This window comes from Mytilus edulis, chromosome 7 (assembly GCF_963676685.1).
Source record: "Mytilus edulis chromosome 7, xbMytEdul2.2, whole genome shotgun sequence".
NCBI classification, from domain to species: Eukaryota; Metazoa; Mollusca; class Bivalvia; order Mytilida; family Mytilidae; genus Mytilus; species Mytilus edulis.
The window spans coordinates 51,231,607-51,259,047 of NC_092350.1; the positions used below are offsets into that span (position 1 = coordinate 51,231,607).

The following is a 27,441-nucleotide window of genomic DNA, read 5'->3' on the forward strand; positions in this document are numbered from 1 at the left end:
GATGAATATTTATCGTGCTTTAAAACCAGGTTAAATCCACCATTTTCTAAATAAGATAATTCCTAAACCAAATCAGGAATATGGTAGTTGTTTTCCATTCGTTTGAGGTTGAAGCTTTTGATTTTGCCATTTGATTTGGGACTTTCCTTTTTGAGTTTTGCTAGAGTACAGTATTTTTGTGATTTTACTTTTACTGGACTGACACGCTGTGATATATTTTTAACGTGCTAGCGCACTATGTAACAGTCTGCAGGTAGATATATCACCTAAATTGAACACTGTATTCTGACTCCGAGTCGACCAGTCTGACAAGTATGCTCTTACTCCTTAATGCCGCATGATTCGCAGAGAAGCAGCTATTACCAATTTTAAAGTCTTTGTTTTGACTCGTCTAATGCACAACTGTCTGCACTCGAGGCAAACACGCTACCACGAGACCACTGACAGATGCGGTCCAGTTTTAAATTGAACTTAATCAACAAAATACAAATGATACATGTACCGACAGTGTTTTTTAATATACAGCGAGATTTTTTTTTAAATTTTTTATAGATTATAAAATTGAGAAAAGAAATAAGGGAATGTGTCAACGCGACAACAACCCGACCATAGAGCAGACAACAGCCGAAGGCCACCAATTAGTTATAGATGGTTTTTCCCTTTTTGAATGGTTTTACACTCATTTTGGGGGACCGTTTTAGCTTGCTATTCGGTGTTGGAAGACGGTACTTTGGCCTATAACTGTTTAGTTTTACATATTGTTACTTAGATAATTGAAACTAAACATGAACACAAAATAAAATAAAATATTTTTCCATTCCATTCTCAATTTTATCATAATAATAAATCTTCATTAATAGAAAGGTTATGATTGTCAATTGTCATACATCTATTCAAATTAGAAAGTTTTTAGTAGGCTACATAGAGAACAACATGTGGAATAATATACTTGCAAACAAAATAACAAAAACTAAACTATGAATTCAAAGTAATATAAAACTGAAGCTGTACAAAACATTGAAGCAATTGTCATCTTTAAAAGAATTTGAGTTTACAATATACAGCAGTACAAAGATTTAAAGAATTTGTTGACATTTGAAAAATTCGGGTTTAGAATTAATTTATCAGTCCAGATATCCTGAGTACCCATGCCTCTTTATTTGGTAACATATTAATAGGTATTGCTGGTATAGTAACATTAATGCCTCCATATTCGTTTGGCCTCCAGGAGAAATTGCCATCGTAACCTAACATGTTGATAACAGTTGTAGTTGATGCCTTAATTGGCGATCCAAGGACTAACGTGTTGTTGTATTTCGGCCAGGATACCATAATTGCATACACGTAGACATCTGATCCAATCTCCTTGGACGTGTACCTGTAAAATAAAATTTGGAATGTAAATGGGGATTGTGTCAAAGAGACAACAACCCAACTATAGAGCAGAAAACAGCCTAAGGCCACCAATGGGTCTTCAATGCAGTGAGAACCTCCCGCACCCGGAGGCGTCCTTATGCTGGCCCTTAATCAAATATATTTACTAGTTCAGTGATAATGGACTTCATACTAAACTCCGAATTATACACAAGAAACTAAAATTAAAAATAATACAAGACAAACAAAGGCCAGAGGCTCCTGACTTGTCACAGGTGCATATATGCGGTGGGGTTAAACATGTTTTTTTCAGATCTCAACCCCCCCCTTCCCCAGTATACCCTAGAGCTCTAGCCAATGTAGCAAAACAAACGCACAACAATACAATAAGTAAAACTCAGTTTAAGAGTAAGTCCGAGTAAAAGTATATATATTTCCTTTTGTTCATGATGCTTTTAAGCTTTCAACTATCAAATCAAATATCATCCCGATATATACCGATTTATGTGATGACGCAACGCAACGTTTAACAATTATAAATCAATTTAATTTGAAATAAGCCCTTTGACTTACGTATTTTGTCTTTAAGTGTTTGGTTTTATAACAATAGTGTTGATTAGCTTATAGAATACATTTGTGATGGAACTAATAAAGCTATATTTTTGTCTATTTTATAAAATTCAATGCTCAAGACAAAAATGAAACGCACATATTACCTAAGGCTACTATAACACAGTCATATAACTTAATCTCATAGTGTACCTGACATAGGCAAGGGCAATTAATTTGTATGTCTTGTGGACATTTGATCGTGTGGAGAGTGTTGTCTCATTGGCAATCATACCACATCTTCTTTTTTAGTGTGTGTTTTACTGTTTTGTATACGGCAAAAGACATAAAGGGTGAGGCATAAGCACATACATGTAAAACTTTAATACAACTACACTTGTTGTCGGTACTAACGCAGGCAATCTAAACTATGTGTTATTCATTTTAGTTTGACATTGTTTATATGTTTTATTTCTGGGAGAGTTTGGCGATGGTGGTTATTTTTTTTTTGGTCTGTTGTTATGTCCAATATTTTGATAAATTGTAGGTTTTTTTTCTATTGTTATTGAAATAACCTATAAAAATAGTTTTATGATAGCATATACATAGCATATAAATCAAAATGTGTTTAAAATTATTGAAATCTCGAAAATACTTTTATCTTGTTCATTGTCAAAAGAACTAAATTAAGGTAGCACAATACAAAGATTTTATAACTCCAACTCCCAAGTTTTAAAATGCTGTAACTTCCTTAATAATGCTTGAAAATTTATAAAAGTAGTACTTTTGGATAGCTAACAGACTACTCTTTCAAATTAATACAATGTTAGTATTATGCAACAATTATGTAACCAATTATAATGTTAACTGTGTCTAAAATATTTTTCACCAAATTTTCACTTTCAAATGAAATTAGCTTCTGCATAGGTATCCCTAGAGGGTTGATTTTATTATATGTTGTTCATATGGCCATTAACTACAAAAGGGTGTCTCAGATTTAAGATAGAATGTGTAGAACAAATTTTACACCTAATTAAACATTATCTTCTTTTATGTAGTTAGGATGTTTACACTAATTAGAGATTTATGAGAGAATGGAATACCATAGAGACAATCTGAGACACCCTTATGAAGCCCATGATGTGTTGATTAAGATTTTGTTAAAATTTTCTGTATAGTTAAAGAGATGATAGAGCTAAATTCATTCAAGTGAACTTACCCAGATTTTGCCACTAATTACATAATAATTGATTACATAATGATTGCATAATAAAAATATTGCATTCATTTAAAAGATTAATCTTTTATCTATCTATATATACCTCTTTTATTATTTTCTATGCATTCATAATAAAGTTACAGCATTTCAAAGGTTAGTGATTGGAAGTTAAACAAATCTTTGTATTGTGCTACCTTAAATACCAAATTGACACAGTATTGCGCATGTACGGAAGTGTTCAAGGGGTACCGTAGCTTAATTTCTTACCACACGTCGCCATTCACAGTGTCGTTTTGATACAACCATGGTCTAGAACCATAAATAGCTTCTCCGTTGACCTCAAGCCATGCACCAAGTTTTAATAAATAGTCCTGATATAGTGGACTGATGGTTCCTTCTTTGGTTATTCCGACATTAATCAGTATATTTCCATTACAACTGAAAAACATACGGTAAGATTAAATTTACAGTTACAGTACAGTTCAAAATATGGTATGTTTACATGCGCTTTATTGCATGGTAAAGTGTCTTGACTGTCACTATAAGGGAAGGTTACTCGACTTAGAATAGAATGTTCAAAGGGTTCTACCATGTGTAAAACAAAATCTAGCACTGATATAATAAACACCAGATCTCATCTTCGAAAACAGAAATTAAGAAAATTTCCTTGTCACAAATAATACACCAACCATTCCGATTTTGCATATAAGAAAATGTTATATTTTCAGGGACAAAGAATGTATTTCAATTAAAACTGAAACAAGAATGTGTCAAAAGTACACGGATGCCCAACTCGCAATATCATTTTCCATGTTCAATGGACCGTGAAATTGGGTAAAATCTTATTTGGCATTAAAATTAGAAAGATCATATCATAGGGAACATGTGTACTAAGTTTCAAGTTGATTGGACTTCAACTTCATCAAAAACTACCTTGACCAAAAACTTTAACCTGAAACTCCCACTTTCATTTTCTATGTTCAGTGGACCGTGAAATTGGGATCAAAAGTCTAATTTGGCTTTAATTTAGAAAGATCATATCATAAGCAACAAGTGTACTAAGTTTCAAGTTGATTGGACTTCAGCTTCATCAAAAACTGCCTTGACCAAAAACTTTAACCTGAAGCGGGACAGACGGACGCATGGACGCACAGACAAGAAAACATAATGCCCCGCTACTATCGTAGGTGGGGCATAAAAACAAGCTACTTTTTTCAATAATATACTGAAACAACATTTTTTCATCGATATCTGCTTTCTAATTTGAAATAGGAATAAACGCTATTTTTACTTCCATACTGTATAAACTATTTTATTTTAAAAAAAATAAGAATCTAACAAACATCTTGAAAATAAACTACCCTCCTCGATACCCTAAACGATTAATGATCGATGTCTAATTATGAATTGCAAAACCAATAAACACGTCATAAAGTGAGGTTACCCCTGCCATAACCGGTGCATTACGTTTGCGCGCATTACCATTATATTTGCACGCAAAAATCATTACGTTTGCGCGCAGCTTTTGATTACAATTGCGCGCATTTATTTGACAGGTAAACTCAGGTAAGCTCAGGTAATAATACTTATTCATTTATGAATTAATTCAATTATTTTACGTAAAAGTACCCTTTCCGTTAGTCTTTATTTTAAGACACCTACTCGCCCACGAGGACTGAGGTGGAAGTGGGATTTCAAGCAGGATACGTCGGTTGCATTATAATCTATCAATACATCAATACGGAAAGTATAATATCCATTGTATACTAATGATCCCCCCCACCCCGATTTGCATTAAAAAAACACTTTCAAATGTTCGTGCCTTGACAAAACTTTACAAACTAACTTAATTATTTACGAATTTAAAACGATCACTATTCGGGGTACTTGTTCACTCTGAAAAATTCGCAATAAAGTTACATGCCTGCTTTTAGATAATGGTATTTATCATAAACACTTTATAATTTGTCTTTTAATTTAATATAAACAATATATAATTAAAATATATTTTCAAAGTTAATGATTTATCGTCATATTTATTATGAAAATAATAGTCATTTATATTTTTATATAATTTATATTTTATTATATTCCCTTTTTTTACCCGAGTTTACCTGTAAGATAAATGCGCGCAAATGTAATCGAAAGGTGCGCTCAAAAGGTAAAACATTTTAATCCCCAAATGCGCGCAAACGTAATGCGCTCGCCATAACAAAACAATGTTAAATTATGTATGAAAAAAAGTACATTTTGTATTGACTTAAAGTAGCAATATTTGGATTGAATCAATGGACAATAAAGACTCATGTTAACCCTTCAAGACTAGCAGTGGTTGTCTTATGTGTTGAATCTGACAGACAAGCAATGGTTGCCCCGAGTTAAACCTGACAAACTATCAGTAGTTGCCCTGTGTTTAATCTGATAGACAAGCGATGGTTGCCCTGTGTTAAACCTGCCAGACTATCAATGATCTCCTCACAAGTGTTTATTCTGAAAGAATGTTTGCCCTGTGTTGAACCTGACAGAATAGAAATGGTTGCCTAAGTGTTAAACCTGACAGACTAGCCATCATCATGGTTACCTAAAAAATAAAACCCGACAAACTAGCAATGGTTGCCTTCATTGTAAAACTTGACAGGCTAGCAGTGGTTGCCTTATATGATAAACCTGACAGACTAGCAGTGGTTGCTTAAAGTGTTAAACATGACAGACTAGCATTGGTTGTCTCAAGTATAAAACCTGACAGACTAGCAGTGGTTGCTTAAAGAGTTAAACATGGCATATTAGCAGTCTTTGCCTTGTGTTAAACCATGAAAAACATGCAGTCGTTGCCTTAAGTGTCAAGCCTGACAGACTAGCAATGGTTGTCAAAAGTGTTAAACCTGACAGATAATAAATGGTTGTGTTATGTGTTTAACCTGGCAGACTAGCAGTGGTTGCCCGGTGTTAAACCTGACAGACTAGCAGTGCTTGCCCTGTGTTTAATCTGACAGCTTAGCAATGGTTGCCCTGTGTTAAAACTGCCAGACTAGCAATGGTCTTCTTGTGTTTAACATGACAGACTGGTTGCTCTATGTTAAACCTGACAGATTAGCAGTCGTTGCCTTGTGTTTAATCTGACAGATAAGCAATGGTTGCCCTGTGTTAAAACTGACAGACTAGCAATGGTCTCCTTGTGTTTAACATGACAGACTGGTTGCTCTATGTTAAACCTGACAGATTAGCAGTCGTTGTCTTGTGTTGAACCTGACAGACTAGCAGTCGTTGCCTTAAGTGTCAAACATGACAGACTTGTAATCGTTGCATTAAGTGTCAAATCTGACAGACAAGCAATAGTTGTGTTAAACCTGACAGACTAGCAGTGGTTGCCTTAAGTGTAAAACTTGACAGACTAGCAGTGGTTGCTAGATGTGTTAAGGACTATGTAGTGCACGTTGAAAATAGGTGATTGCCTAAATAAATTGTATCTTGTATCTATGTTTTAATTTTATTGAAGTTTATTTTAATCACAATACTGATTGTGTCCATGGTTTGGTCTTCTATTTAAAAAAACTTATTCTTCTTACCTAACCTTTTTAATATGACATTGTCGAGTATAATCTTTCAATATAAATATAAAATATGAAAATACGCACCTGACAGTTTGAGCGACCTGTGTCAAAAGCTCATTCATAGTAAAATAGTCCGAAAGTTTAGAATTCCTCCTGTATCCAGCAGAATGTTTATCTATTGTCATCACGTTCTCCCATTTTCTCGCATGTAGTACCTCTGTAAAATAAGTAAAACATGTGTTTAGTTTTTAAAATTGAACTACATTGTACTAGCATCAATTGTTTTTAATATCATAAATGTGTCTCTTGTTAAGAAAACTAAGAAACGGATGTGTGGAGTAAATTGTAACAATGCGTCACATGTAGAAAAGTCCACGAGTACTCCCGTTCAGATCCTTACTGCAGGGAACTTCACATTAGAACTCATCTTTATATAAATATACCTTCATTTTGTATTATTACACTGGTATAATGCATTGTATTCACGTACTGTTTTGTTTGTATACTTTGTTTTTGAGTGAAATATGATCCTAGTAGTACTATCCTTGTCGTTACTCCCCACTGCATGATGGACATTTTTCTTTTAAATAAAACGTTTTATTTTGAGCTATTAAACACGCTTAATTGAATTTCGTAACACGCAAATTAACAAATTATTTGTGTTCAGGAGTTATTGGTCTTAGTTAGTCTCTTTTTTCAAATTGCATTTGATAATGTCCAGTGGCAAATAGTTCATGCATATTTAGGACGAGCTATGGATCGAATCTGAAATTTCGCAAAGTTTCTTTGAGTAATGTGCATGTACCATCAAACCATCAAATACGATTGGGAAATTCAATGATTTTCAAAACACGAGTCTAATTGGCCAATTATTAAAATCAAATAGTACTTACTTGGATTAAATTTGTCTCCGCAATTAACAAATCCTCCATGTTTGCATTTGTCATTGAAACCCCATCTATCATTGGTGACAACATAGTCTTTAACTGGACTACAATAATATAATATAAAATAGTATGCATGAGTAAATTTCTTTAATCGTTATATTCTAACTTATCATCTTTATTTTACTTAACCTTGATTGAGATTAAAGTAAACTCGGCCACATAGGCCCCTTAATTCTATGTATATTCCAAACAACAGAATGACATAGAGAGATGATTATGTAAGATAGTATGCATTCCTTCGTTGCAAAATGTTTATAAATAATTATATGAAAGTGTTATCGAAAAATTAAAGATACTCATGCTTAATTGCCTCAGTTTGTATGTGTTACGAAAATTGTTACTATACTGATAATGATATTTTTACATATGAAAGGGACAAGGTATTGCAATCTAATTATATCCTACAAGTCACCTGAAAGTAAGAGATCGTAAGTTATCATTTTTTACACTTTGTACCTGTCATTATAGAGCCAAGCAAGAAAGTTTGTGGAGTTCCAGTAAGTGTCATTTGCAACCCAATCACCATCTGACCATATGATTTCCGGTTTGTACTTATTGACAATCTCATACAGTTCTGGCATTGTTTTAGCCTACAAAAGATGATAATTAATTAATTAATTAAACTACCTTCTCTCGCTCCAAAATATGTAGGTATTCAACTGTAGAAAATAATATAAAGAATGGCTTCTTTTGTTCAGTAGATTTAAATATATTCGGATACAAATAGCTAAGATCGATTCCAGGATAATAACGTAAATGTATACAAAATGGACTGGTTATGTTTGAAATGAAAGAAAACGAATGAACAAATCAATGAATCAACAATGATGGAAAATTTATTGATCCTGATCGTTACATCGTATTATCGTCTGTGTTTACCGCGTAGTATACACCAGATTGTTAATTGTTCAATATTGCAAGTTCGGGATAAACAGATTTAATTTTTCTTACCAAATTATTTTGCATAACTATGTATGTATGTATGTATGTAGATCCCTCCGTTTACGGAGCACCCCTCGAGAGCTGCGAGGGTACAGTGGAATCCGTGTATCAGGACTAATGGAGATGTGTCACTAACGTATTTACAAAATTCAATATTTACAAGGACAATCCCCACCCCAACACCAGGGAGTGTTAGGACACCGGGCAGAATCTGTTAGTATGGTGGAGGAAGCCGAAGTACTCGAAGAGAACCACCGGGCTGCTCGGCGGGAACAGACAAACCGAAGAGATATCAGCAGATTGATCTCCAGGTCAAAGTCGGGAGCACCTTTGACCAACCCTAGTTTAAACTCCGGTCTGAGTACCAGAGATATGTGTGAGAGGGTGAAAATCACTCTTCTGATGTACTGATATTTTTAGCACCACGAGTGAGGAACGAACTCGGGACCTTCAGCACTGTAGCCATCGGTCTTAACCACTAGACCACGAACTCACATACTTCAAAACTTAAAAAAAAAATGAGGAGATTGTCAATGCAATAACTTTCAACAAGAGATACAATTACTTCGATTCTGATTAGGACAATTAAGGTAATTTATATGTTCGATAAGTATAAGACTAGTGTAAAAGCGTTAGTGTAGGCTCTTCCATGAACCTCCCCTGTTTGTTTGTAAAGAAGCAAACGGCTGGAACTGTGATTTTTCAGAGGGAGGAGTTTGAACAGCCAGCATGAACGGTTGTCGTATCTAGGTCAAATATGTCAATTTCGGAATGCAACACATTACAGTAATAATAAATAAATTAGTAACATCATGTGTATCATTTAAGAGTTTGAAAGTGTTTTAAAGTTAAGGAAATATATTAAATGCATGATAATTTGATAAAATTCATTATTCAGAAGAAATCAATATACGCATGTGCAAACAAATTTTATTTGATTTAGAGCATATACTTCTTTAAGAAGAAGAAAAACTTACAGCAACAAACTTTTGGGTTTTGAAATCATTTGCCTTATCTTCCAAATAAAGTCGATTAAACCACTCAAACAAGGAATGGTAAAGTCCAAAATGGAGGTCTGTATTCTCCCTAATGGCGTCTGCAAGCTCACCTAAAATGAAAGATATCACACTAATTTAAAATAATTTAATATGGGATGTAACACGACACCGTCAGATCAGCTACGGGATTTACTCCTTAAAAATTGAATTTATTATATAATATTGTTAAATTGTAAGTAGTGATAGTAATCTTTTTTTTTTCGGTTTATTTAAATAAAACTCCAAACTATGGTGACCCGCTACGTGGGCATTACATTTAAGATTTTACTTCTTCCGCATACACAGACCAAACATTTTAGTCATTCCTTAAATATATTGATGTAATAGTTTCATTTCAAGTTTATTATTGACATCGTAAATCGGTTGGTTATAATAAATTAAACTTGTTCCACAGTCACTTTTTTTTAATAATAAATTACAACTAATTTATAACAACATCAAACAAGACGAGACCTCTCTTACGTAACGGTATGTTTTAAAAGGAAAATAGTTCATGCAATTCTCAAGTGTTTGCCGGTTTATAAATGAAAATTGTTCAATCTATGATAACAGTTTATAGTTACTGTTCCTTTTACCTGATTTATTTAAAGATAACTGTTTACATGATTATACAAAACAAACGATTGATTGGTATGTGCTTAACGTTCAGTGGCAAATATTTCATGCGTGTTTGAAACGAGAGGAAATTAACCGGCAATGAATACAAAAGCTAGTTCCTATAAACGAGGCCCGTTCGGATAAAAGGTCAAGGGAATTCGGACTGCCACTGGAATATTTTTGGTAAATGGGATAGGTACAGTAAATTTACGGATCCTTCAAATGGTTTTACAAGTGATTTTATTGTACAGAAAGCGTGAAACTCTCTATACTCGAGGCATCGTACTCAAGGCTACATACTTATACATATACATCCAGCACAGTCAGACGGACTTCTATTTTGCAAGGGTAATAATTTGTTATGTATCTCTGCTTATATTCATTTGAGCGGGAGAGCAAGCAGTTTGTTTTTGTGTAATTATTTGAAACGGCTTCTGTTTTTTTTTTTTGCAAGAAGACATTATACGTTCATGCTGTTCTAGTTTCTGGACTGACACTTAATACCATTCCTTTCTGGATCATTAATCTTTTTCAGTTATATGAAAACATTTACCAACAATATCTCTTTTAGGGCCGACATCCATACTGTTCCAATTCCAGGAAAAGTTTGAAGGCCACATGGTAAAACCTTCATGATGCTTGGCCGTTAATACTACATACCTGTAAATAAATATGAAATAGAAATCATGTGAACAGCTTCAGTGGCAACGCTAAACAACTAGATTTAACAAGAGTGCATACGCTGAAAAGTCTCGCCTTCTTTACTAATCATTGATAGTGTGTTGATAGTCCTAAATATAAAGCTTTATTACAACTGTCACATAAACTTAACATTTACCAAGAAAACTAAACATTGACCAATGAACCATGTAAATGAGGTCAAAGTCAGATGAACCATGTCAGACAGGCATGAACAGCTAACAATTCTTCCATACACCAAATATAGTTGACCTATTGCTTATAGTTTAAGAAAAACAGACCAAAACACAAAAACCTAACTTTGACCACTGAACCATGAAATGAGGTCTAGGTCAGATGACACCTGCCAGCTAGACATGTACACCTTACAGTCCTTCCATACACCGAGTATACCAACATACCAGTCCATAGTATCCGAGATATGGACTTGACCACTCAAACTTAACTGTGTTCACTGATCCATGAAATCAGGTCAAGGTGAAGTGAAAACTCTCTGACGGGCATGACCTTGAAAGGTATGCACATACCAAATATAGGTTTCATATTACTTATAATAAGAGAGAATTTAACATTCCAAAAAAACTCACTTCTAGGTCTTCCACCTTCTAAAATATAAAGATTTTAAGAAGTTAGCCAACGCCACCGCCGTCGCTGCCGTCGCCGACGCCGCCGGATCACTATCCCTATCTCGAGCTTTCTGCAACAGTCGCAGGCTCGACAAATATCAAGGAAAATATATATCTTTTAGTAATGTAGGGTAGTTTAAAAACCTTTGCTCACAAAGAGGGTCACGGTTACTACTGTATTAAGGTTACATTATTGTCCATATGAACCAAAACCTAATAGAAAAACAACGGTTACTTCAGGGACATCAATTTTATAAAGTTAATTGATTAGTTTTAGTTTAAACATATTTATTTATAGTGGAGTGGGAACCAACGTTTTCAACTTATATTAATCCCTTTCCACTTTGCGGGTGCGAGTGCTGCCTTTGAACGGCATTAGCCTGCTCTTTTTTGAAATCTACAAGGTTGTCTTTTACGTGCAAGAGATATGGCTCTCTCTTAACACGGGTCAGCCATTTATCGTCCCCTTCCGACGGACTATCATCGTTTCCTCAAAACCATACTCGCAAATGGTGTCAAGGGAGAGCCGAAAATTCAGACCCTGAAATTTTCATCTCGGAACGGGAATCGAACCAGGAACCTTTGTGTTAGTAGTCCGATGCACTAACCACTAGACCACGGCTCTCTACCTTAATTAATTGTGTCCAACGCAAAAGAGAATACAAAAATCAAGATTTTTTTATTTCAGAAACACAAAATGCTTTTAATTTTTTGTTTATGCAACTCGATTCTGTCGCACTTAGAACTTGTTCAGGTGTACATTATATGTCTATACCCTTAGAGATGTTGACTTAGTCGAAACGTGGCCACTTAAAAAATTTATTTACAACCTGAATGTTTATTTATGAAATTACAATTTATATAGAAGTACTTGAATATGTTCGAAAAACGGTCAATATAATGATTTCAATAACGGTCGAACGATTTTTATGAATTATGCAAGCTAGTTAACATATAAGAACATCAATATCTACATTTATACAATGCAGACGACGACAAGCAATGTATGTGTATACATTGTATCATAGATGAAGTATTACATCATTCTATGATTGTATATAGTATTCTAAAAATTGAAGTTCATTTCTAAATTTAAAAATATTTATGCATACAAATGTACGAAATATAGATTTGCAATAATTTGAAATCCTGAATCTGATCCTAAGGTCATTGTTTAGTTTGACGACTGGTCTCTATGTGCTTTGAAATATCAAATTAATTGTTTTGAACATACATGTAATAGTATGTCATTTTGGGGGGTCATTTACCTTTTTAAAGACGTAGTTCTCATGTCCCCTTTACATATATATAAATATACAATGTACTTACTTAGCTCCAGATAGTTTCAACAAATTCGCCCATTCTTTTGCATCGAAAAACTCTGCTGTTAATTGTGGTGCAAAGTCTGCGTAAGTGAAATCAGGTCGATAATTCTCTTTCATGAATTTCATTAGAATAGGACTTTTCCATCCTAACCATTGCTCCACGAACCATTCGGATAAGATCGAAGGAACTGAAAACACGCCATAATGAATTAAAATCCCAATCTTGGAATCATCGAACCAGCCAGGAACAGGCCTTGAGTCTATTGACTCCCAATTCGGTTCATATCTTATACATGAAGTACATGCAATGAAAACGAACAGTAATAGAAAAGTCATAAAACACCCATTGCGTAGATGCATTTTTAAATGTTGACAATCAATCCACTATGAGGTTTCGCAAAAAGCCACACTTATCCCTTTTATGGAAAATCAAAATGTTAATGTTTTCCGTTTCAGGACAATGAAATAGCTGCCATGTAAACATCTAATAATAGCTCAAGTCACATGAATAGAACTCAATATTTAAAACCAAAAATCAGTAAAGCATGAAAATTATTTAAATCGTAAAATTACCTTCTTCTACTGTAATTTATAAAATCAATGAAAACATCAGGTAAATTTGAAACTTTGCTTTGAGAGTGCTAAATCGGGTATTATGCACATATAAGAAGTACAATGTATAACATATTTTACAATATATTTAATATACAGTACCACGGCCGACACTCGGCTAACCGAGAGATAGGTCGGTTAATCTATATTGAGTATGCGGCTATATCGGCGGTTGGTCTGTTAATCGGGTTGGTTATACGTCTGTTAAGAGTAAAACGCACAATTTTAATATTAAAATCTATTTAATATACAGATTTTAGGTACATTATAAGAATCAAATCAAAAAAAGAAAAGTGTCTGACAAAATGATATATATCATAGAACATTTTCCAACTGTAAAAACATTTCATAGTCTGCGCAGTTTTCAGTAAAACTAAAAGGCGTCGCGCAAGTATGTAGTTTTTATGCTTATACGCATAGCAATTTTTGTAATGAAAGGCGAAAAAAACAATTTAGATATCATTTAAAGGACACAAAATCGTACTTTGGTTCTAAAATATAAATTGAAATTAGTAAATATTTCATAATTGTAATATAACGTGAGTAATACCACGTTTTAGTGAACATTATGGGAATAAAGTCTGTTAATGGGTTGGACAATTGAAATTGTGTCAGTTAAGAGTTATTTAGCCACGACAATAGTTGTGCTACCTTTATATTTTCACTTTGAAAAAGTTAAGAATGAGATGCTCTTGGGTAAACAAAAATGACAATACGCTGCAACAGTATCCTTCTAGTAAGAACATTTTTATTTTGACTTCCTTTGCATTTTATTAAGGGGTGTGTCACTTCAATATATGTATACGGATTGCCTGCTGGAATATGCATGAATCTATTATTAACGTTTTCTTCAGCCTTAATTTTTGTGTCTGTTCAAAGTAGCACGTTCTCAAATCCGTCCGAAAGTGTCTTTCTAATACAACACAGGGTACATATAACGTGTTGTCGTTCTCATATGCACATGGTATTTGTCACTGGACGTTAAACTCTAAATCGTCAACATCATCCGATTGGTTCTTTTCTTCTATTACTGAATCATCTGTTGATTACAAATCAGTCTAAAGAAGTAAATGGAAAGGAGCGAATGCAGCTACATTTGGTTATCTTAAGTTTTAATTCATTTTATTCCGTTTAGTTCCTTTCTACATAAGTGCAGAGGAGAACTGCAGTTGTCCGCATGTAAACTTTTAGCATTTATTACCAATATGAGTACAGAGCAATCCGTTAATGTTTCAACACCCAGGGGTGTTTCATGTCTTTATTCTCAAACAGTTATTATTTTTTTTTCTATCTTTTTTTATTAATGCATCACTTCCTACTGTCCTTATCTATTATTCTATATATTCTGTGTTTCCATCCAGATTCTCGTGTATACAATGAGGGTCCGGATTGGGGGTGTTGTTTATTTCTATATTCTTTAAATTGTCTGTTACTTTTCTCTACTTACTCATTATTATTTCTTTATTCTTTATATATTCTAGCATCCCAATATATTTTACTTACTGATGTTTAGTTACATTACGACGTTTATCTCTGATTTATATACTGGTTAATACCAATTTAGATACAAATGAGTGTCATTCATGACAACCTAAACATAATCCACATGATATATGCGACCATTCTTGGATGAAATCAATATGTATAGATTATAACATGCCCTTTTCTATATTAGCCCTGGTATCATCCCGAGACTCCCATATCGGCCTCGAGGCTTTAGCCGTGGGCCGATATGGGTCGTGGGATGATACCAGGGCAAATATGGAAAAACATGTTATAATCTTTAAGCTATTTATCACATATTTAAGTGTTGCAGAAAAGAGGGGGAAAAAGTTCAATTATAACAATTTAATGAAACATAACAGGTAAATCTTAAAAATTTATCCGTATCCGTAACAAATATGTGATAAGATATAAATAACACATAGCTGAGAGGATGATAGAGCAGATTGGGTAACGAGAAAACATTGTCAACCGCGGCGAAGACAAGGTTGACAATGTTTTTTCGAGGGATACCGATCTGCTCTATCACCCTCTCAGCTATGTGATATTTGATTTATTATAATGAATGTCCTATCATCATTTTCTTTAACAGACGAGTTTTATTATAAAGTATTTTCTATGTAGTCACGTACTTGACAGCGTAACGGATATTTGAAAAATCATCGGAAGTGAAGTAAATAGACAATAGTAGTGCATTGACTTGACATATAAACGATACAAGGATTAGGCCCGAAACGGGAAAAAATCTCTGCTATCAAGAAAAAAAATATTTTCAATTGTTGTTATTTTGTTATTGTTATTTATTTTATTTAAATTTTGGGTAAATACCCCTTTCAAAAGGCCTCATATATGGTTGAGAAATATACATCACAATGAACATGATGAAATGTACATCACCAGTTGAAACGGCCATCGATGGTGAACGAATGCGTTTAATATCAACAATAAGCATAACACACAATGATTTATAGGTTTTAAAGTAAAAATATTAACAAGTGAAATACGTTTTTCCAACAATTGTAAAAGAAATAAGTTTGAGTCGTTCCACGCTTCGTTGTATAGTAAATTAGAACTTTAAGCATTGTCTATAAAATAACTTCAGTGGCGGATCCAGAAAAAAATTTGGGGGTGGTCCCAAATGAATATTGAATGGTATGAAAAAGGTTAGAAAAAAACCTTCGACATTATGGAAGATCATGAATTTGGACAACACAATGCAATGCACATATTCCTAGGTAAAGGAATTTAAAGACATGTAAAACTGATTTTTATTTAAGACTCTATACAATATCTTGCAATCTTAAATAGCACAACATACAACTGTCATCTGATGTAGATTCAATTCATTGTCGTTTAAACTGCCGATTTTTGATTGGTCTAGCCGAGAGGGTGACATTTCAAAAAATTGTCACCCGCTCAGCCATGTGATAGAGTAAATTAACACCTTCGTATTAGGCAATCAAAATATGGCATTTTAACATGATGTATGATAATACTTTAATATTACACTTTTGTATATCAGTTTTCAATATTCATGGCCTAAATTCATTGTTCATGTCAGTGTTTCCGTATATATTATGTTTCATTGCTCATGTGTTGTTTCCGTATATTTTAGCCACTCGTCTTGAGCCTACCCATTTGATCCGATAACACCCCATACAGCAATAAAATTATACTTTTTTTGCCATTCATAACTCTTAACAGACCAATTAACAGACCGGGTTTTATACATCCGACCCATTAACAGACCAAGTTTTAAATAAAGATTGATTTATGTCACCAAAATACAGATTTTTGTGTAGATTTTTCACACAATGATATCAATTTGGTTGACAAACATAATGCCTGTCTTTGTTCGATGTTCAAAATATCGCATGCAAGTAAATTCAACCAACGTGTCTTTTTGTGTACATTTTGTGTGTGTAAAATGTGTATAAATTTGTTGATGAGTAACACGCCTTTTCATTTTATAGATCGTACATCGAAGCTAGAAAAATAATAATTACACCACTGGATTCAGTACATTGAATTGTTTTGTTAGACATGAAATTTTTTTTTATAAACATATATTTAAAAAGTTATACAATGAAACATGCAGAATTTCCAATGATTTCCTCGATAACACCTGATTAACAGACTTTAGCCAACCCGATTAACAGACCCACCGCCGATATAGCCACATACTCAATATAGATTAACCGACCAATATCTCGGTTAGCCGAGTGTCGGCCGTGAGTACGCGTAGACGGAAAAGGAAGAAATGTAAAAAGTTTCACATAATTCACTGACTCGTATTGAACTATGTTTACTAAAAAAAAAACAATTATTGATTGTTTTAGTAAAGCAAACAGTCGATATTTGTTTTTCCATTAAACATAGATTTATACGTTTGAATTATCAGTGATTAACATTTTATGCATGTTCAGGACGAGGCCGAATTACATTTTTTTATTATTGATTTATGAGGTAAGGATCAACCAAAGTGAAGGGCGGGAAATTAGAACTGCCACAAATGAGGGTGTGCATTGGATAACAACAGACCTTGGAACATGCCACCAACGGACAACTCGCAGGGTGTTCTTCAGCGTACAGAGAGCCTGGCATTATCTCTGCACGATACATAGGATCTAACGATTCATTTCTGTCTGGATGTGGCTGTTTATCTATACATCTTAAGAGATCATGTTCTTTGTTATTGTGTATATATGCAACCCGACTTTACATAAAGCCAAACGGTAAGGGTTATTGCTGGCCGAAAAACGTTTCATGTTACTTAAAGTCATAAGAAACCTCAAATCAAAAATAATAATGCATACGTTTTTTTATAACTCAATGGATTGTTTTCATTGTAAAACTTATGTATATATACTTTTTTCGGAAGAAAATTCTTTTATTTATTCATATTTAGAAGAAGTTTACTTTATTTTAATTGCTTCCTTCCTTCCAGGAAGCAATTCCCCCCGACATATTTTCCGTATGCAAAGTGACCTCAGTTTGACCCATATCATAAAAATCCGGTGATCACAATACGCATGGATGTCAATAAACTATTATCTGAATTTACATGTTAAACACGTGCTCAATTCCATGCTTTTTTGTTGATTTTTGGTTGATTGTTGACAAACAGGTGACAATCGTTAAACTTCGGCTTCAAAACACGAACTTTAATTACCTGCCATATTTTCACAACAACACTGACCGATTGAAAAAAAAAATAACGATTATACGAAATTTACACGAAAAAAATGATAAATTCGTGCACAGAAGACTAAGTTTATGATGTTTGTATGCATTGCATTGGTTCAAGAATTGGAAGAACATTATTTTTCACCGGTCACTCGTTTCTTATGACTTTAAGACTTGATGGGTTTGCATTGCAATCTTCACCATTCCGTGTAATGTGTTGTTGTTTTTGTTTTCGTCGGTTTTCGTGGTCATGTTGTTGCGAGTTTGTTTTTCTTTGCGTCATTGACTCATTGGTCTTATCTCCCCTTTTTAGTATCTTGTTAACTTCTTTGTTCATATAAGGATATGTTAAATTCTAAAAAGCGCATTTATTCATTATTCTACACAAATGCAGCTTATCAACGAATGTTTACTTGCAATAAGTTACAAGACGGGTGTAACGCGTGGAAATGGACCGCTTAGTCCTTCGGAGTTTTAGGGAGGGCAGGGTTCATGTTGCTTAATCAGGCGAAGGATTGGCAATTAGAAGTTGATCTAGGAAAGAAGATGCAATTTCCTGATATTGTACCAACTAACCTAAGACCAGACATGGTACTTTGGTCTACAAGCAGTAAAAAGGTAGTAATCATAGAGTTGACAGTTCCCTGGGAGGAGAGATGTGGCGAAGCAAATGAAAGAAAGAGGGCAAAATATGATGGACTGTTGGCAGAGTGCAGAGATAGAGGATGCCAGACATGGAACTTTCCTGTTGAGGTTGGCTGCAGAGGCTTCCCTGCACAGTCAGTGTGGAGAATGTTTTCTGCAGTTGGAGTGACTGGCCAGAATAGAAGAGCAGCAATCAAGAAACTGGGCCAAGCAACAGAGAAAGCATCTTGCTGGATATGGATGAAGAGAGATAGTAGTAGCTGGAAACCCACCACCAATGCGCAGTGATTGATCACCACTGTGGACCCCCCATCCTGAGAGTGTACCGAGCTAGGGGTCGAAACACATGATGACGGATGGCCTCGGCTGAGGACATTGGCGGTGTTCGCAGTAATTCCACCAGTACTGTATGTAAATAACATGTGCTGTTGACTGCAAAAACAATCGGAATATTGGAAAAACAACCTTTAATTAATAGTGATTCTTGGAAAGGCTGATCTGGAAAAATTCTAGACAGCAGCTTTGTTATCAATAAAAAATGTTGTTGTCTTTAGGTGCATCTGACGGTGCAGAGAATGTTGTATAAATGACCTCTGACTTTCCTAGTAAAAATGGAAACATCTTTATCAACGAGTAGAGTGTAGAATGTCAATGATTTTATTTTTTTAAATTGCATGCATTATTTCTATATATATATAATTACTTTACAGAGAAAAAGTACTTAAAATTAAGGTATTGACATTTGTTTTATAAATAACTAGGGATGGCAACGAGTAGTCGAGTACTCGGGTACTCGATCGGAAGGCCGAGTACTCGAGTACAGTTTTAGTACTCGGATACTCGTTTGACTGTTATACATCTTGAGATATTTCTCTAAACATTCCCACTCACTTTAGTTCATTTAAAACACCCCATTCGTAATACTAAATAAAATTAATTAACGACATAAAATATTTATCTTGAGGCTACGTTTTGTTATAGCAATACCAGCAACGTCCTTTCCTTCCGAGGTAATTTTTTCATATGCATTAATTGTAACAAAAAATAGAAAGTCAAACAGTCTTTCGTCTGAAATTGTTGACCCGATCATATTTCTAAACAAGAACAAAATGAAAGTGACCTGCGGTGAACCCTACGGAACTGATTAGAGATATTTGTAACGGTGTTTGTAAACGGATCAACACTTTCATTGATTAATAATTTTAAAACTCATCACAAGCCGTAAACACTTATCTTTGTTTGTTAATCACAAACGTAATTGGTATGAGATGTACATTTAAATTAATTTAATCACTCTGTATTTGAAACTGAACTATAATTGTTTAATTTACAATTTAAAGATATAAACGAGAGCGACATTCAAACCAGTAGGTCGAAAATAAACTGACAACGGCATGGCTAAAAAAAAGAAGTTCAGATAAACGATAGTGCAAAAACAAAACACAGAAAAAGTAAGACTGAGCAACACGAATAAGCACAAGTACCTGAAGTCCAATATTGTTGTTGCCAATAAATGGACAAGTCGTATTATAAAAAAAATACGAGCTCCTAAGGAACAGATGATACATACATGTATATTGTCTACTTTGTCTTTTGACATCCCTATAAATAACGTAAAAATAATATTGTAGATATATTTCATATATCAGATTCAATATATTTTTTTAATAAAAAAAAGTGCATTTATCTAATGATTTAAAAAACTTTTTTTTTATACTTTTTTAAATTTCATATTAAATGTACAATAATTAGTTCTTGTTTATTTAGCAAAACAAACAATAGTAACCTTGTTTATCTAAGAACATTTTACTTCATAAAATAATGTGGGACTATCAGAACTCTAAAATTTTAAAAAGTGGGACAATGGGGAATAAACCAATTTATATGGTGTCTTCCCGATTGTCCCACTTTTTGAAATTACAGGTAAAAAAGTAATGAAATTTTGTGGGACAATTGGGAAGTTTAATTGTGGGACAATTGGGAATTGTTATGTTAGTGATTAATTTGTTTTTATAGTGTATTGCATTTAATTAAAGGTTACTTATCAATGTAACTTATAAAATATGAAAAAAAACATGAACAAATAATAATATTTACATATTTTATTTTTTTCACATAGAAGGTACAATTGAAGTATTATCAAACATGGAATATAATATAAAAGTCATAAAATTTTAGTCTTAGATGCAGATTTGTTTTTAATTTGTTTTTATTGGATTTAAACTAGCTTTCAGTAACTGCGAATACTCTCAGATCTTAGTGTCTGTGTTGCCTTGTGGTGATGTATTAGTAGCCGTCCACGTTTATTCTTATGTTGTACTATTAAAACACTGTCCCATTGGGAGGGTAAGTGCCTTCAAAAAGTTTAACCCCACCACATTATGTATGTGTCTACCCCAAGTCAGGAGCCTGTAATTCAGTGGTTGTCGTTTGTTTTTCATTCATTATTTAATTTTGTACATAAATGATTCCATTAGTTTTATCGTTTGAATTTATTTACATTTGTAATTTTGGGGCTTGTATAGCTATGCAGTAATGCCTTTGTTTATTGTTGAAGGCCGTATAGTTGTTAATTTGTTTCATTTGGTCTCCTTGGAAGAGTTGCCTCATTGGTAATCATACCACATCTTATTTTTGATGGAAGTTTGGTTTTTCTTTAAAGTTGGTGAAGAGTCCTGTTGACCACAGGCATTTGTCTAAGAATTTTTCCCCCTATATACCTTAATATAACACGTGTTATGTTAAGGTAATTAGGACATTTTTTTCAGAGACAAGTGAGATAAAAGAGATAAAAGAGATAAAATCTAGAGAAGAAGAAAACAGACAAGCAAAGACAGTAGAATTAGGGAGCCAAGGTGCTTGGTCGAGATGGGATTTGGAACAACGATCCCTTACATGATCAGATATATGGCGATATCCGTAATACCAACTGCAGTTCCTTCTGAGATCAGTGTATGATGTGTTACCAACACCTTCAAATCTGCACAGGTGGAAACTTTCAGAAACACCAGACTGTCCCTTGTGCGGAAACGGAGGAACTCTACAACATGTTCTTTCAGGGTGCAATATCGCTCTTACACAGGGGAGATATACATGGCGACACAACCAAGTACTCCGGGAACTTGCTGAAGTGATAGAGAAACAGAGGAAAGATGCAAAACACATTAGAGACAAACCTATCAAGATCCAGTTTGTGAAGGAGGGTGAAGTAGGCCAGAAAATTAAAAAGAACATATTATCAGGAATGCTTAATCAGGCGAAGGATTGGCAATTAGAAGTTGATCTAGGAAAGAAGATGCAATTTCCTGATATTGTACCAACTAACCTAAGAACAGACATGGTACTTTGGTCTACAAGCAGTAAAAAGGTAGTAATCATAGAGTTGACAGTTCCCTGGGAGGAGAGATGTGGCGAAGCAAATGAAAGAAAGAGGGCAAAATATGATGGACTGTTGGCAGAGTGCAGAGATAGAGGATGGCAGACATGGAACTTTCCTGTTGAGGTTGGCTGCAGAGGCTTCCCTGCACAGTCAGTGTGGAGAATGTTTTCGGCAGTTGGAGTGACTGGCCAGAATAGAAGAGCAGCAATCAAGAAACTGGGCCAAGCAGCAGAGAAAGCATCTTGCTGGATATGGATGAAGAAAGATATTAGTAGCTGGAAACCCACCAACAATGCGCAGTGATTGATCACCACTGTGGACCCCCCATCCTGAGAGTGTATCGAGCCAGGGGTCGAAACACATGATGACGGATGGCCTCGGCTGAGGACATTGGCGGTGTTTGCAGTAATTCCACGAGTACTGTATGTGAGTAACTTGTAACCTGGACCTACCAGTGACTGCTGGGAAAGACTGGTTGACAACCAAGAATAGAATGGTGACGTCTGGAGAGACAGATGGCATTCAGGGAAGACTGAAACCAGGGTGTGAAGGGTTGGCATCCCAACACACTGTTCCTGTGAAGGAACACCATACCAAGCTACAGAACAAAATAAAGAGCAATACCCCTAGAGTCTTCCGAGAGGGGGGAGGATGAGAGACCCATTGAGCAGGACAAAACGGTAACAACTCGGCTAATCCAACGGACTTTGACTGGAACAACGGCAGAAACTAAGTGTCATTGTGGGAAGGTTTGCAAGAACTTAAAAGGTTTGAAGATACACCAGGCAAGAACTAAGTGTGGATCTGGGAAGCAGCAAAGGGAACGCACAGTTAACACTGATGAGACGACGGAGGACCACAGCCAGGAAGCACACCACAATGCTGAGGACCTCTTACCTAATGAAGCTACTCAGATCAACATTGAGGAGGAGCAAGGGAATCAAAACCAGCAGAGAATATCGACACCTTCAGCAGACAGCAGGAAAGAAAAGATACAATGGCCACCAACAGATGATAGGAGATGGGAGATCTTTAATGAAGACCTAGACAAGATCTTGGATAACACACTTACTGGAGACGTACAAAGAAAGATATCAGCATTGTCAACTATTGTATATGCAGTAGGACAAGATAGATTTGGAGTTAGTAACACCAAAACCAGAGAAAGCACTCAGGGTAACATGAAACATAACAGACGTCAACAAGAAATACAAACACTCAGAACCGAAATAAATGATGTCACAAAACAGTAAAGAAGAGCAAATGAGGAGGAAAAAGAAGGATTGAATGAGTTAAGATCAATACTGAGGGAAAGAAGAAACAATCTACAAAGAGCAGAAAGATTCAGAAAAGCAAGAGAGAAAGAGGGAAGAAGAGAGCAATGTTTGTTGCCAACCCCTACAAGTTTACCAAAGCAACACTGGACGTAACAAAGGCAGGTTCAGTAACAAGCACGAAAGAGGAAGTGGAAAAACATCTATCCGAGACACACAGCGACGAAAGGCAGTGGGAACATCTAGGTAACTGCGATAGGATAGAAAATGTACCAGAACCAGAAATACCAATGAACACTAAGGAACCATCATGGAAAGAAGTGTCAGATGTAGTGAAGAAAGCCAGGTCTGCATCATCACCAGGACCAAATGGCATCCTGTACAAGGTATATAAGAAGTGCCCAAAAATTTTGAAACACCTGTGGAGGCTACTGAAAGTAGTTTGGAGCAAAGGGTAGATACCATCATGTTGGCAGAAAGCAGAGGGATGGTTTATTCCAAAAGAAAAAAAATCGGAGGACATCGAACAATTTCGGACAATTTCCCTCCTAAATGTAGAAGGAAAGATCTTCTTCTCTATTATGGTTAGAAGGATGACATCATATATGACAGATAACAACTATGTAGACACTTCAGTACAGAAGGGCGGAATACCAGGATTCTCGGGATGTATTGAACATACAAGCATCATTTCACAACTTATTCAAGAGGCCAAAGTGAACAAGAAAGATCTTACAGTAGTATGGCTAGATTTGGCCAATGCCTATGGTACTGTTCCTCACATGCTGATACAACAATCACTAGACCATTACCATATTCCCGACCACTTTAAGAAAGTTATAAGAAGTTATCTCAGTGGGATTGAGCTGCGATTTACAACAAGCACATTTACAACAACATGGCAGAAACTACAAAAAGGAATAGTTACTGGATGTACTATCTCAGTTATCTTGTTTGTCATGGGAATGAATATGATTATTAAATCTGGAGAAAGAGAAACTAGAGGCCCGAAAACATCAACTGACATCAGGCAACCAACAAATAGAGGGTTCATGGACGATTTAACCATCACTACAGATACCCATGTCCAGGCTAGATGGGTATTAAAGGCCTTGGAAGAGACAGTAACATGGGCAAGAATGTCTTTCAAGCCAAAGAAGTCTAGAGCTCTAATTATAAGGAAAGGGAAGAGAACACACCAAGTCGAACTGAAGGTGCAAGGAGAAGTCATTCCATCAATAATAGACAATCCCATCAAGTGCTTAGGAAAATGGTATGATGACTCTCAAAGTGATAAAAACAATATCAAGAGAATTGAACAACAGGTTTCAGAGGGAATGAGGAACATCGACAAGACAGGTCTACCAGGGAAATTACAGGCATGGATATACCAACATGGACTCCTGCCAAGGATATCATGGCCACTTATTCTGTATGAAATAACATTGACAACAGTTGAGAAGCTTGAAAGAACCATCAACAGACATCTTAGGAAATGGTTAGGTGTCCCTCCAAGTTTTACAACTGTAGGACTGTACAGCAGGACCGCAAAGTTGCAGCTACCATTTACATCTCTAGTGGAAGAATTCAAAGTTAGCAAAAGTCGCCTTGTGATGACACTGAAAGAATCTAGAGATGACAAAGTAAGAACAGCAGGTGTCCAAGTAAGAACAGGACGAAAATGGTCAGCATCAAAAGCAGTTTCAGAGGCAGAGAATAGATTGAGACGTAAAGATATTGTTGGAACAGTGGCAGTAGGACGACAGGGCCTTGGTACATCAAAAAGTTGCTACTGGAAGAACGCTAACACCCAAGAAAGACGAAGTCTTGTCCAAAGAGAGATAAAATCTAGAGAAGAAGAAAACAGACAAGCAAAGACAGTAAAATTAGGGAGCCAAGGTGCTTGGTCGAGATGGGATTTGGAACAACGATCCCTTACATGGTCAGATATATGGCGATATCCGCAATACCAACTGCAGTTCCTCCTGAGATCAGTGTATGATGTGTTACCAACACCTTCAAATCTGCACAGGTGGAAACTTTCAGAAACACCAGACTGTCCCTTGTGCGGAAACGGAGGAACTCTACAATATATAATATAAAATTTCAGGGTGCAATATCGCTCTTACACAGGGGAGATATACATGGTGACACAACCAAGTACTCCGGGAACTTGCTGAAGTGATAGAGAAACAGAGGAAAGATGCAAAACACATTAGAGACAAACCTATCAAAATCCAGTTTGTGAAGGAGGGTGAAGTAGGCCAGAAAAGTAAAAAGAACATATTATCAGGAATGCTTAATCAGGCGAAGGATTGGCAATTAGAAGTTGATCTAGGAAAGAAGATGCAATTTCCTGATATTGTACCAACTAACCTAAGACCAGACATGGTACTTTGGTCTACAAGCAGTAAAAAGGTAGTAATCATAGAGTTGACAGTTCCCTGGGAGGAGAGATGTGGCGAAGCAAATGAAAGAAAGAGGGCAAAATATGATGGACTGTTGGCAGAGTGCAGAGATAGAGGATGCCAGACATGGAACTTTCCTGTTGAGGTTGGCTGCAGAGGCTTCCCTGCACAGTCAGTGTGGAGAATGTTTTCTGCAGTTGGAGTGACTGGCCAGAATAGAAGAGCAGCAATCAAGAAACTGGGCCAAGCAACAGAGAAAGCATCTTGCTGGATATGGATGAAGAGAGATAGTAGTAGCTGGAAACCCACCACCAATGCGCAGTGATTGATCACCACTGTGGACCCCCCATCCTGAGAGTGTACCGAGCTAGGGGTCGAAACACATGATGACGGATGGCCTCGGCTGAGGACATTGGCGGTGTTCGCAGTAATTCCACCAGTACTGTATGTAAATAACATGTGCTGTTGACTGCAAAAACAATCGGAATATTGGAAAAACAACCTTTAATTAATAGTGATTCTTGGAAAGGCTGATCTGGAAAAATTCTAGACAGCAGCTTTGTTATCAATAAAAAATGTTGTTGTCTTTAGGTGCATCTGACGGTGCAGAGAATGTTGTATAAATGACCTCTGACTTTCCTAGTAAAAATGGAAACATCTTTATCAACGAGTAGAGTGTAGAATGTCAATGATTTTATTTTTTTAAATTGCATGCATTATTTCTATATATATATAATTACTTTACAGAGAAAAAGTACTTAAAATTAAGGTATTGACATTTGTTTTATAAATAACTAGGGATGGCAACGAGTAGTCGAGTACTCGGGTACTCGATCGGAAGGCCGAGTACTCGAGTACAGTTTTAGTACTCGGATACTCGTTTGACTGTTATACATCTTGAGATATTTCTCTAAACATTCCCACTCACTTTAGTTCATTTAAAACACCCCATTCGTAATACTAAATAAAATTAATTAACGACATAAAATATTTATCTTGAGGCTACGTTTTGTTATAGCAATACCAGCAACGTCCTTTCCTTCCGAGGTAATTTTTTCATATGCATTAATTGTAACAAAAAATAGAAAGTCAAACAGTCTTTCGTCTGAAATTGTTGACCCGATCATATTTCTAAACAAGAACAAAATGAAAGTGACCTGCGGTGAACCCTACGGAACTGATTAGAGATATTTGTAACGGTGTTTGTAAACGGATCAACACTTTCATTGATTAATAATTTTAAAACTCATCACAAGCCGTAAACACTTATCTTTGTTTGTTAATCACAAACGTAATTGGTATGAGATGTACATTTAAATTAATTTAATCACTCTGTATTTGAAACTGAACTATAATTGTTTAATTTACAATTTAAAGATATAAACGAGAGCGACATTCAAACCAGTAGGTCGAAAATAAACTGACAACGGCATGGCTAAAAAAAAGAAGTTCAGATAAACGATAGTGCAAAAACAAAACACAGAAAAAGTAAGACTGAGCAACACGAATAAGCACAAGTACCTGAAGTCCAATATTGTTGTTGCCAA

General features: G+C 35.3%; 4 protein-coding genes across 4 annotated transcripts; 3 read left to right on the forward strand and 1 right to left on the reverse strand.

Moving 5' to 3' along the window:
* Positions 1 to 809: 809 nt before the first annotated feature.
* LOC139481733 (alpha-L-fucosidase-like) lies at positions 810 to 13,427 on the reverse strand. The gene is made up of 8 exons (XM_071265221.1): positions 12,892 to 13,427; positions 10,791 to 10,897; positions 9,560 to 9,690; positions 8,097 to 8,230; positions 7,587 to 7,684; positions 6,778 to 6,910; positions 3,410 to 3,580; positions 810 to 1,378 (listed from the first exon to the last, which is right to left on the reverse strand). The coding sequence occupies exons 1-8, from the start codon at positions 13,245 to 13,247 to the stop codon at positions 1,117 to 1,119; spliced, it is 1,392 nt and encodes a 463-aa protein (XP_071121322.1). The 5' UTR covers positions 13,248 to 13,427; the 3' UTR covers positions 810 to 1,116.
* A 5,253-nt stretch (positions 13,428 to 18,680) lies between these two features.
* LOC139483197 (uncharacterized) lies at positions 18,681 to 19,121 on the forward strand. The gene has a single exon (XM_071267229.1). It carries the CDS (start codon positions 18,681 to 18,683, stop codon positions 19,119 to 19,121), a length of 441 nt encoding a protein of 146 aa, XP_071123330.1.
* A 4,472-nt stretch (positions 19,122 to 23,593) lies between these two features.
* Positions 23,594 to 23,944, forward strand: LOC139483198 (uncharacterized). Its single transcript, XM_071267230.1, has one exon. It carries the CDS (start codon positions 23,594 to 23,596, stop codon positions 23,942 to 23,944), a length of 351 nt encoding a protein of 116 aa, XP_071123331.1.
* Positions 23,945 to 25,781: 1,837 nt separating this feature from the next.
* Positions 25,782 to 26,219, forward strand: LOC139483199 (uncharacterized). The gene has a single exon (XM_071267231.1). The coding sequence runs from the start codon at positions 25,782 to 25,784 to the stop codon at positions 26,217 to 26,219; it is 438 nt and encodes a 145-aa protein (XP_071123332.1).
* The last annotated feature ends 1,222 nt before the right edge of the window (positions 26,220 to 27,441 follow it).